The 12,816-nt window shown below is 37.2% G+C and overlaps 2 protein-coding genes across 2 annotated transcripts; both read left to right on the top strand.

The window, feature by feature from the left end:
• The first annotated feature begins 204 nt into the window (after positions 1 to 204).
• LOC130734198 (protein WHAT'S THIS FACTOR 1, chloroplastic) lies at positions 205 to 4,784 on the top strand. The gene is made up of 3 exons (XM_057586547.1): positions 205 to 400; positions 1,187 to 3,124; positions 4,362 to 4,784. Exon 2 carries the CDS (start codon positions 1,218 to 1,220, stop codon positions 2,691 to 2,693), a length of 1,476 nt encoding a protein of 491 aa, XP_057442530.1. The 5' UTR covers positions 205 to 400; positions 1,187 to 1,217; the 3' UTR covers positions 2,694 to 3,124; positions 4,362 to 4,784.
• Positions 4,785 to 8,665: 3,881 nt separating this feature from the next.
• On the top strand, positions 8,666 to 9,499 carry LOC130734197 (7-deoxyloganetin glucosyltransferase-like). The gene has a single exon (XM_057586546.1). The coding sequence runs from the start codon at positions 8,681 to 8,683 to the stop codon at positions 9,437 to 9,439; it is 759 nt and encodes a 252-aa protein (XP_057442529.1). The 5' UTR covers positions 8,666 to 8,680; the 3' UTR covers positions 9,440 to 9,499.
• Positions 9,500 to 12,816: the final 3,317 nt, after the last annotated feature.

Here is a 12,816-nt window from a genome sequence, read left to right as displayed (position 1 = left end):
TATGATTCGAATATAATTAGTTATTTTAAAATTAAAGTATTAATAACTAACATATATATATATAGTTTTTTTTTGGGTGAAATAAGTTTTGGTCCCTTTAAATAGAACGAGTTTGGATTTTGGCCCACACAAAAATTAAGACGTGGCTCAACAAGATTTATGCTTAGGCACTCAAAACTGCGTCGTTTCCCTTGTTTCAAAACGCAAAATATTTCCTCCATTCTTCAGATAGATAATCTCCCTTCCACAACCGAAACTCGACCCCTATCGTTGCTCCTCCGCACCATCCTGCACCAGTAGAAGGTGAAGCCGTAACCGTTTCTTCTCCGCCGCCATACGCCACCGCACGTGACCGTGTTCTGTGCGCTACGCAGAAATGTCGAACTCGAACGTTGCCCAGGTACTTTCATCCTTTCTTAAGCTGAAATTGAATAGGGTTGGTTTCTGACATTGAACCCTTGTTTATAGCATTTCAATGTTTCTTGTTTCATTCTCAATTAGTAGTTTCATTGTTAGTATGAAATTTCAACAGTGCAGTGCTTGTGATGCCAATGGTAGAATCAAACAATTGTTATTACTTAGTTAAGTTAAGCTCAGTTTTAGAGTAGTCAAAACTTGAATAGTTAGATTGTATAGTTTTATAAGGTGATCATGCAATTGGATTCTTTTATTTTACCCTGTTTATTTGAATAGGGGATTGTTGATTTTAACTTTATATATGATAAAATATTACTCCCTCGGTCCCTTATTATAAGACCTCTCATTGTGAGATGGAGGGAGTATTTAATTCATACGGGGGTTCGACCACGGTTGAACTATTAAATCATGAATCACTGCCTTCATCGGTTCAATGGCATACTCAGCTTTAAAAACATTGTCAAATACACCAAGGTTCCTGACGTCTTTATATATATATCCTTCATATCAGTTTAACTCTGCATTTTAACTGTTAAGTATAAAGTTCTGATTTTAAAGTTTTTGTATTGTCTTTTAAATTAAAAATAGAAGCATAATTTGTTATGATTAAACTTGTGTAATTATGTTAGGGATGTTCCCATTTGGCAATACAGTAGGGATCAGCATTCTGTGTCATTTAAGTTAATTGACTGAGAACTCTGTTCTAACTCAATGCAATTGTTTTATTTATTTTGTTTTCATTTGTTTTGGTTCTTTTTTTCATTTTCAGGTTCGTTGTATTATTGGTTGAAGCGTTAAAAATGGCATTGTCCCTTCCCTCATTCTGCAATCATGGAACAGTCACTTCCCTAAGTTCCAGCTTTCTTCCTGTGACAACACCTTCATCCTTTTCTATCAATAGAAAACCAAAAATTCATAACCTCAAGAATGACACTGTTTCAGTTTCTTGTTCTCTTAAAACTGTACGTGATGGTACCCTTGACAGGCATGTTGTCATGAAGAATAGAATCCGGTTTGTTCAAAAGATGAAAACTTTACTTCTCTCTAAACAAAAACATTATCTTCCCCTTCACATTCTGTCAAAGTGTCGGTCTTATCTTACTCTTTCTCAGCCTCATTCTATACTTGATATGATTCATCGGTATCCTTCCATTTTTGAACTCTTCACTATCCCATGGCCACCCACACCTCCCAATGCAACTAAGTTAAATCATCAACTCTGTGTTCGTTTAACTCCTGCTGCAGCCTCCCTTGCTTCTGAGGAAATGAATCTTCAATCTTCCCTTTCCACCGTGTTGGCAACCAAACTCCAAAAACTCCTTATGCTATCTTCTCACCACCGGTTACTTCTGTCTAAATTGGTGCATCTTGCTCCAGATCTTGGTCTCCCTCCTAATTTTAGATCCCGGTTGTGCAATGACCATCCTGACAAATTCAAGATCGTTGATACTTCCTATGGTCGTGCACTTGAGCTTGTATCTTGGGACATCAACTTGGCAAAGCCTTTGCCTTTGCCGTCTCTTGCATTCCAGTCTCATGGTTTAATAGTTGACCGACCTTTGAAGTTCAAGCAATTGAAACTTCGCAAGGGACTTAATTTGAAGAGACGTCACCAGTATTTCTTGCTAAAATTTGAAGAAATGCCAGAGGTGTGCCCCTACAAGGACCGTGTGGAGGATGTGGCCAAGGAATCAATTGTGGCAGAAAAGAGATCTTGTGCCATAGTAAGAGAGGTTCTTGGAATGACAATTGAAAAAAGGACTTTAATAGACCACTTGAGCCATTTCAGAAAGGAGTTTGGCCTCCCTAACAAGTTGAGAGGTATGGTTGTGAGGCACCCAGAATTATTTTATGTGAGTTTAAAGGGGCAGAGGGACTCAGTTTTATTGGTGGAAGGGTTTGATGACAAGGGTAACTTATTGGAGAAGGATGACATTTATGTATTGCAAGATAAATGGATGGACTTGGCTAGGGAATCAAAGAGAATGAGACAAGAGGGAAGGAAAGATAGGACTCATAAAGATATTGGCAGCTTAAGTGATACTAATCAAAACAGTGACGGCAGCGACGCTGATTATGATGACAATATTGAAATTGATAATTTTAAAGATGATTATGATGACGGTTTTGAGGATATATTTGAAGACTTGGACTTTGAGGCTGAGGATGATGAATATCGAAACAAGTTCTTTGCCAACAAGAATGGGGAATTTTGGACTACAGGACATTTTCCTATTCAAACTGGTTTGGATGCTGAACTGACGCCACCTTGGTAGTTTTCAATATCCATAGCTTTGGTGTTAACCCTACCATTTTAATTTGGCAAGAACCACTATCAAACTTGCAATACATAGTAGTGAGTTCCTAATGACTGGCAGATCCAATGTGGTGACACTCTCAATGCTCAAACGCAGTGTACTCGTCCCTGAATTCTCAAACATCAGTTTGCAATGGAGTAGTTTGGATCTGTAACTTCTGTGCTCTTTTCCAGTGCCAGAACCATTTTCTTTTTAATTTCTACAAGTTTAAATATATATCTTGTAAGAAAAATTCTCAAGGGATGTTGGACAAGCAAGAACAAAACATGGGGTTTCCAGACCTCTGCAGTGCTGGGTAGGTTTGTTACTTGTGTCACAAGGGAGAGAAGGAAAATAGCAGGGGAGAAGCTAGATCACTAATGGTCAAGAGTTTGCTCAGATCAATACTGGTAAAGTTGCTTTCTAATTCTCTCTGTCATATAACATGCTGTTTTGATTTCCTATCTACCTATTTCTTGTTTGAGGATGTTCTTCTTTGTGTCTTTTTCGTATTTTGGCTTCTAATACGAAATATTTACTGATGAATAGAAGATGAAGAATCTGAACTTGTAGGAAGTTGAAAAAGGAAATCCTTGAATTATCAAAGAAAAAGGAAATCCTTGATTTGAAGCTGGCCATCCTGCGGATCAGGGTGGATATACTTATTAACAGGTTATAGTCTTGGACAAAGCAATTTTAGCTTTTGAGTTTAGACCAGGAGACTGGCAGGCTATATTCATAAAACACAATATCAATATAAAATATTAATTGTAATTGAAAAAATATTTTTTGCAAAAAGGGGTTTATGGGAGATTGTTTCCGGGTATATCGAAGTAAATGAAGTAATAATATTGGACTATTATCAAGACAGGTTTGTTTAGAGATTACAAGAAATAGTAGTTAAAAGTAACAGTTAATGTTCATGCCTCATGTCTTCCTCACCTCTTTTATCTCAATTTAGAAACAAAGGATCTAAAGGCTGAAATAGTATTCCATTTTGTAATACTTATTTTCAACTTTCAGTATATTTGTCCTTTGTTTCACTGCTCAAAGTTCAAACTCAATCTATTCAAAAAAATTGGCACTATTGATCGCTTAAGTGTTAGGAATTGAAGGAGAAATTTCCAGTTAAACCAAGTCACGAGAGTAAGTAATAAAGAGTAAAAAAGAAACCTTGCTCAAAGGGTTAGGTTTGAAATTTATTACTAGCTAGTTATTGAATATCATCTTTGTGCCAGTCTCAGTTTTCTTAGGGGTTTGATTGTAAGTCCAATAAATAACTTTTCTTAATTGAAATCAACTTAAATAATTAAGATGATGAGCTTCAAGGGTCAATCTCGTTGGTCAAAACGAGACAACCCACACATCCAATTGAAATAATCATGTTTATCCAATATCTAATCAATTTCCTTGATGTGTTTAGGAATGACTGTGAAAACTGAAAATCATATTCATCCATTGTGTGAAAACTGGTATTATGTTCAGCATCCTCAGAGCTGAAATCATATTTATTTTATATCAACAAAAGAGTACCTAATATGCTCTGGATACAATTGGCAACTTTGGGTCTATTTTTGCCAATTGCATATGCTGGATTTTGTGCTCTAATGCTTACTACTTGCTTTGGCTATTTTATTTCATTCACAGGTGAAAAGAAGACTCTTCAATTAGATGATCTTGACACAGATTATTTACCAATGATAAAGCACTTAGACTTACAAATACAAATTGAACACCATTGATGGTGACCAGGGCTTGTCATTGTTAACTAATCAAGCGATGATTTAACAAAATCTCGAATGATGCCTTGGGGAAGTAAATTAAGAAAACTTTTGCAGCTCATCTCTGACATAGTCTAGATGTACCGAGTTCATTGCATGTATATTTCCTGTAACTTTTTTTTTGTTTTTCCATTATGGGGATCAAATGTCAATATTAGACCAAAATAAGAGTGTAAAATTTTATCCCAACTTCTCCCCATGTCTAAGATTCTTGAGCTTAGCCACAAATTTACATATAATATCAATAATGAGTCAAATAAAAGTATACCATTGCCATGGTCTCATTTTCTGATTCGGTTTTAACTTAACTATTTGATGAACTGGAATAAAAAAAATTGCTTGTGTTTAGGAAAGAAAGTAGCTCACATGGTTTGGAGTGAACTGGAATGGATAGCTTATTTGATCTTCTCTATTAGTATTCTCTTTTTGTTTAAGTTTACTTGTCCAATCTAACAAGGTTATTTGGTGGCCTTTTGCTTGGCTTACGCCTTAATCTGATTATGAAGCTATTGACCAATAAAAGAAAAGAAAGAAGAGAACTTGTTTGGTCATTCTCTTCTGAGCTAAATTATTGCAATTTCATCAACTAGGAATTTATCAAACTAAATTTGTTGTATCCTGCAAAGTTCAAATCTAGGAAGCCTTCAAATTGTGTTTAAGGAAAAGAAATAAGAGTATTTTGTACAAACTATGCTGTATTGGATACTTTTATAATTGCACGTAATGAAATGTCCCGGCTATTATCTATTTATTAGTTTCAATTGAATGCGTAGTTTTATTAGATAGCCTTACCATTAATTTAATCTCAAGATCATATAATTCAACAAACAATAATATTTTGAATTTAATAGTTTTTTTTTTCTGGGTAAGTTGGAATTCATAAACAACATGAAGAACATGGTAGACGGTGGATGGTAGAAGAAGACATGTTCCTCAGTCCTTACACACTAGATCTAAAAAATAAGAAATTCCCAACAACAAAAAAATCTAGAAAGGGGAAATTGTGTAAGGCTATGGAATTGAATTGGATTATGGAAAAAGGGGTTGCAAAGGTTTGATCTTTTTGGGGTTTCTATTTGTTTTGTAGGTGTGGGAAGAGGGAGGGAGAAAAGGAAACCCATATAGAAAGAGATGGTTGGGTCGTTTCTGGTTGTGGAAATGGTGGAGAAGGAGGTGGGGAAGGGTGGAAGGGAAATGGGGGATAAGAGGGTAGTAGTGGTAGTCGGCGGCGACAAGCGGAGGTCGGTAAATGGGGTGTTGGACAACTTGGGATGGTGAATCAAGTCGCCTCTTGTGTGACTCTTCCCTTAAAAAATGCAACTTGTTTTGAACCATAGGATTGATAATGAAGGAGGCCTAACTTAACCCAAAAGCTAGCTCAAGAGTTAAGGTTTGCACAACCATATATAAGCAATTGCTTGGCCACATCTGTAGCCAATGTGGGACTCTAACACACCCCCTCACGCCCAGTGTAGAACATCTGGATCGTGGAATGAAACGGGTGGCCCAAATATGGGAGGTCTCCACAACAAATGGATCTAGGATAGGGGCTCAGGCCCATGGTTAAACAACCATTGGCTCTGATACCATGAATGCTAGCTCAAGAGTTAAGGTTTGCACAACCATATATAAGCAATTGCTTGGCCACATCTGTAGCCAATGTAGGACTCTAACACATCCCTCACGCCCAATGTAGAACATCTGGAGCGTGGAATGAAACGGGTGACCCAAATATGGGAGGTCTCCACAGCAAATTGATCTAAGATAGGGGCCCAGGCCCATGGTTAAACAACCATTGGCTCTGATACCATGAATGAGGCCTAACTTAACCAAAAAACTAGCTCAAGAGTTAAGGTTTGCACAACCATATATAAGCAATTGCTTGGCCACATCTCTAACCAATGTGAGACTCTAACAGATAATTTCCGCCAAGTTTCTAGACACTTAGAGGCGTGAAGGAAGTAGTCGTGGTTGTCGTGGCCATGTCTGTGTCTCCTCCATCATTGGCCATGTCTATGTCTCCTCCATCGTTGGCCATTTCATCGACCTCCACGCTGGGGGAAACAATCACTGCGGTTACCGTGGAAATGGTGTGACCTGTAGAGACTGAGGCGAGATCGAAGCACACAATGGAGTTGTGATAAAGCTCTCACCTTCCTGAAGGGTTGAAGGCACACAATGGTGGTTAATGCACTCACCTTTTGGTGGTCGTCGAATCTTCGTTGGACACGGCCACAATTGGGCTTTCCTCTTCCTTTCTTTATTCTCATTCCTCTCGGTGCAACGTCCTTTTCCTCATTCCCTTTCTTGAACCGTCGATGTCTCTCTTTGCCATCTTCAATGCACTAGATGACCAAATTCTTAGTTAACATGGTTTTTACATTTTTTTCGCTTCAAGGATCTTTTTCTTTACTAGGTTGAGCTTTTCGTAGGGACGGAGGTGCATGGTAACGGTTGCAATCAGGGACAAATAATTCTCACCTTTACACAGAGACACGAGCATACGACGACAATTGTCATAAAGCTCTAACCTTTGTAGTGGACCTTGAAACTTCAATAGAAATGGTTGGGTTTCCGAAGAGGAGATTGGATTTCCCCTTATTGGGTTGATTCAGATTCCATATTATAGGCTTGCTGGTCTGACGAAGAGGTGTATTATCTAATGGATTCGATAAGGACTAACTAATAATAAATAATAAGTTTACAAGGCAAATTTAGAATTACAACAAGTTTGTAACCTTAATTACTAAACAAGAGAATATTTACATGTGTGAATATGGAATTGATGAATGTTGGTAGCGTTTGGTAGACAAGTGGGAAAGAACGAAACAGAACATGTTTGTCCCATTCTGTATTTGTTATGTTTTTAATATGGAATGAAACAAGACATAAGGCTCCTAATACGAGACATTTTGGTTCCGTAGAAAATTGTGGAATTTAGAGAGAGAGAGAGAGAGAGAGAGAGAGAGAGAGAGAGAGAGAGAGAGAGAGAGAGAGAGAGAGAGAGAGAGAGAGAGAGAGAGAGAGAGAGAGAGAGAGAGAGAGAGAGAGAGAGAGAGAGAGAGAGAGAGAGAGAGAGAGACCTCTCTTCACAGCAGCAGATGTAACAACCAAACAAGGGTGATTGATTGACTTCTCTCTTTGCAATCTACCTCTTCTCCATCTCTCTCTTTAAAGTTTTAAAATGTTTGTTTCAGCTTTTTGAAAAAATCAATATTTAAAGAAAGTTGAAATCAGATTATTAGAAAAAACTACTTTGATTAAATATATAGATAAAGGAAATCACTACTTTGATTAACTTATCATGAAAATCTACTATGGTAAATGAGAGAAAAGATCGAAAAAATGATTTTAATAAATATAGACAAACACAAATCTACGTATACTTTTTTTTTCCAGAATCTCTAAAAATTAATCTCTTTTTTTAAAGCTGAAAATAATTATTTTTTAATATAAATCAAACGCACTATAAATAGAATAAAGAAATAATCATATTTTTTTCAAAAGCAATTTTTTTTAAAAGTATATAAGTAAATTTTTTTAAAAAATATAAGTGATTATGATACGAAATTGACAGTGATAAACGAGTTGTATATATAATATTCAATTGAGTTCAACTTTTAATACTCAATTAAATATTAAACATGCACGGTTATATATGTAATTTGAACTATAGTTTTGTTCTAATAAGTTAGAATTACTAAATGCATCGTTATGTTTTGTCAAGTTTCATTCTGTCACGAAACGCGTCAGTCATTCTTGTACTATATTTAATAAAAGAATTCTTGGAGAATTTGTATTTTTTAATGAACATACATGATACATGACATAATTTTATTGGTTGAGGTGGAAAATTGAGACACAATTTGGGAAAAAAAAATATGTAAAGGAATGAGACAAGAAACAAACGGTAAAAGTTGATGCAATTAATTATCGTAATTGATGACATTGCAATATTTAGACTTAATTGCACTTTTGGTTCCTGATATATCAATGAGACGAATTTAGATCCTCTCATTAGTTGATCTCACATCTCAATGAGACCTGATAATAGAACACAAATTCGGAACATCAAAAGCTTTTTATCCTATTCAACCAAATCTCTCCATTTTACTGGCATTTTCTCCCTTAAATTTTGATTTATTACAATATGACAACACGAAACATAATTAATTTGTTGTCTATATGATAAGTAGATGTGTTGTTATCAATCTCGTAAAATTTGATAAACATCGCCACTTGCCAGCTCCGATCTTCCCTATAAAATCTGGTGTACCAAAACTACATCATTTCAATCTTCCCTATAAACATGAATTAGATGCCTATTCTTTCTTTTGTAGCAAAAAAGAATGGAGATCGACTTCGTACAAACTGAAAAAGAAGCCTCATGTTGTGTGCATCCCATACCCAGCACAAGGTCACATAAATCCAATGCTGAAACTGGCAAAGGTTCTCCATTTCAAAGGAGGTTTTCATGTAACTTTTGTCCACACAGAACACAGCCACAAACGCCTTCTCAAAGCAAGAGGCCCTGATTCCCTTAATGGTCTCCCTTCATTTCGCTTTGAAACCATCCCTGATGGCCTTCCAGCTGAGACTGATGTGGATGTCACACAGGACAGAGATACCTTGTGTGAGTCCATCAGAAGAACTTGCTTGCCTCACTTTAAAAACCTTCTTTCCAAATTCAGTAATGCCTCCTCAGATGTTCCTCCTGTAAGCTGCATAGTTTCTGATGGGGTTATGAGCTTCACTCTGGATGCTGCCATAGAATTGAACATCCCAGAGGTGCTGTTTTGGACCACAAGCGCATGTGGCTTTATGGGTTATGTTCAGTATCGCCAACTCATTATAAAGGGCCTAATACCTATCAAAGGTATTACATTGATGAATTTCATCAGTACAACAAAAAATGGGTTTATAGATGCACATGTGAGAGTTTAAACTAATATGTTTAGATTGATAAAATCATAAGTTGTATATGTAGAGTATTGGTTTTTTTCCCGTCTAAAACAAGTATCCTCCGGGAGAATCCACACATCCTTGTGGCTGGTAGGGCTAAAACTTCAAATTGAGTTTTTTTTTTTTTTTTTTTTTTTTTTTTTTTTTTTTTTTTCATACAGAAGTTTCAAGATACAATGAGAATATTCAAACATAATTAATAACACATATACTTCTTGAACTAACTACAAAAAATTATAGAAATAGATAGCGTTTGAAATTGTAGTCAGGTTGAAACCAGACTTACCGATTTTGTTTATGTTTCTAAGATAGATTGAACCGTATATTTTGTTGGGGTTTTGGGCTCCCTTCCTATGTGGAGAAAGGCCCAAATATGTAAGCCCACTTTGTCTCACTTAAACAAGTGGAGAGGGGTCAGCTAGGGTTAAGAGAGATGTCTAATTTGGCAAGAGAAGCAAAGAGAAAAGTGAGAGAGAAGAGAAGAAAAAAGATTTTCGCACAAAGTCTGAGCCGCGTTTTTAGATATGCCGCCACGCCTTCGTTCACCGTCTGATCGGGCTGAAATTTGGACAGCAGGTTCGTGACTCGTGGTTCTTCAATCTGAACGGTGTGATCGGCGAGATGATTCCTTTGTTTGGGAGAAAGCTGCGTCGGACAGTAGCTGCAAAATCTGGTTTTTCTGGTTTTCTTGGTTCTCTATTTCATACTTGTTGCTTAGTTGCTTGGCCATTGTTGTGCACGAATTGTGCTGTGTATTAAGACTCTCTTGTAACCTGATTTGACAATAGTGGAGCTCTATTACTGGCTTGGTCCCGTGGATGTTTTCCTTCTCACATTGAGAAGGTTTTTACCACGTTAAAAAATCTTGGTGTCTCTTTATTTGTGATTTTTAGTTGCTGCATTATTTGTTGTTGCTCCTCACAGATTCAGCAAGTTTGGGGAAATCATTATCCGCTGTGCATTGCTTGTTAGAGTTGCTATTGTTATTTGTGTTGAATTTCCCATCAGAGTGGTATCAGAGCTCTTTGGTTAAGGGGCTGTTTGACTTGTTTGAATGATGAAGGCAAATACGAATAGGATGATCTATTTGAATGACACTAATTATCACTTGTGGAAGGGCAAGATGAAGGATCTGTTATTTGTGAAGAAGTTGCATCGTCATGTGTTTTCTACTGAGAAGCCAGAAGATATGTCTGATGAGGAATGAAATTTTGAACATCAGCAGGTTTGTGGTTTCATTAGGCAGTTTGTAGAAGACAATGTTTACAATCACATTGCTAGTGAGGAACATGCAAGAGATCCTTGTGGCAGAAGATTGAGTCTTTGTATATATGCTTCTAAATCAGGGAATAATAAATTGTATTTGTTGAATTCCTTGATGAATTTGAGATACAAGGAGGGCACTTCTATTTCAGATCACTTGAATGATTTTCAGGGGCTTCGAGATCAATTGTCAGGAATGAGCATCAAGTTTGATGATGAAGTGTTGGGGCTATGGCTACTGAATACTCTACCAGACTCTTAAGAAACTTTTCGGGTTTCAATTACTAATTCATCCCCAGATGGTGTTGTCTCTTTTGAAAATGTAAAAGGCAGCATTCTTAATGAGGAGATGAGAAGGAAGGCACAAGGTACTTCATCTCATTCTGAGGTACTTGTTACTGAGAACAGGGGGAGAAGTCAGAAAAAGGAACCGAAAGGGAATAGAGAGAAAATCAGAAGTGCAAGTAGAGAGAACAACAGAAGTAAGTCCAAGTCCAGATACAAGAATGTAGAGTGCAATTATTGTCACAAAATGGGGCACATACAGAAGAACTGTTTTATATGGAAAAGGAGAGCAAAGGCAACAAGGTCAAGCAGAGAGAGAAGGATCATGATGATGATGACCGTGTTACTACTGCTACTTGTGATGATCTGATTATTCTCCGTGACCATGATTTAGTCAATCTTGTATCAGATGAGAGCATGTGGATAATTGATAGTGGTGCTACACTGCATGTTACACCAAGGAAGGATTTCTTCACATCTTACACTTCTGGTGATTTTGGAGTGTTGAAGATGGTTAATGATGGTGTGTCTAAGGTAGTTGGCATTGGAGATATTTGTTTGCAGACCAACATGGGAGTGCAGTTGTTGCTTAGAGGAGTCAAACATGCTCCAGATGTTCGCTTTAATTTGATATCTGTGCATATGCTTGATGAGGGTGGTTATGATAATCACTTTGGTTCTGGAAAATGGAAACTCACCAGAGGTAACTTGGTTATGGCCAGAGGGGAGAAACTTAATAAATTGTATTGGACTAAAGCAATGGTTGCTAGAGACAGTGTGAACGCCATGGATATGGAGGCTTCTTTGTGAAGGTATGAAAAACGGTAGAAAGGGGGGGTTTGAATAACGTTTTCAGTATAAAACTTCCACCTTAAAGATTTTGACAAATCTTTCGAGAACTTGAGTGCTAAAGATAAGAGATAGAAAAGCACACAAGGATTTTATCCTGGTTCACTTGATAAATCACTCAAGCTACTCCAGTCCACCCGTTAAGGTGATTTCTTCCTTCTTAGAATGAAGGCAATCCACTAATCAGGTAAGAGTTACAACTGCACTTGAAACCTACAAGTGACTAACAATTACACTGACTTAGCTCACACTAAGATTCACTCTCTTAGTCTTCTCTAGGATCCGATCAACCTTGATCTCCTAAAGGAACTAAACAAACTGTTTATCAAAGAATTGTTTACAAGAGATTTGCTTCTAAAAAGCTAATAGTAAACACAATGAATTTCAGATGAAAGAAAGCTTAGAAGAATTTGAATATGTCTTGCGCGTATGTGAATGCTTCTAGCCGCTTCTTTCAGTCTTCAGCCTCTTTATATACTCCAAGGATTAGGGTTGAGCGTTGCATGGAAAATGCTACCGTTGGAGGGCAGTTCTGGAAAATCCAGCTTCTGCTATGTCTGAGACTGTTAGGTAGGTCGTCAGGAAGGTACAGTTGCTTGTGTACTTGGATAGCGACTTGACCTTTAAACCTAGGAGACTTCTGATCAGGGGAATGCTTCATATTGGAACTTGTGAAGCCGGTTGATCAGAGTCAGAGGGAAAGCCCAGATCCTCTGACCATTGTTTCTTCTGATTCTGAACTCAGAGGGAAGAACATGGTCTTCAGAGTATCTTGCTTCTGGACATCAGAATTTCACTAATCAGCTTCTGGATCTTCAGAGTCTTCTACACCATCAGAATATCTGAGCCTTCAGTGTTTCTTGGTTATCAGACTTTCTGGATCTTCAGAACTTCTAGTGACTGAGTCCACATCAGAGTTTGTATAACTTCAGAACTTCTGAAGCTTTTCCACTGTTCATACT

This window comes from Lotus japonicus, chromosome 1 (genome assembly GCF_012489685.1).
Source record: "Lotus japonicus ecotype B-129 chromosome 1, LjGifu_v1.2".
In the NCBI taxonomy this organism is placed as follows: Eukaryota; Viridiplantae; Streptophyta; class Magnoliopsida; order Fabales; family Fabaceae; genus Lotus; species Lotus japonicus.
This window is presented reverse-complemented; position numbering and strand designations above follow the sequence as displayed.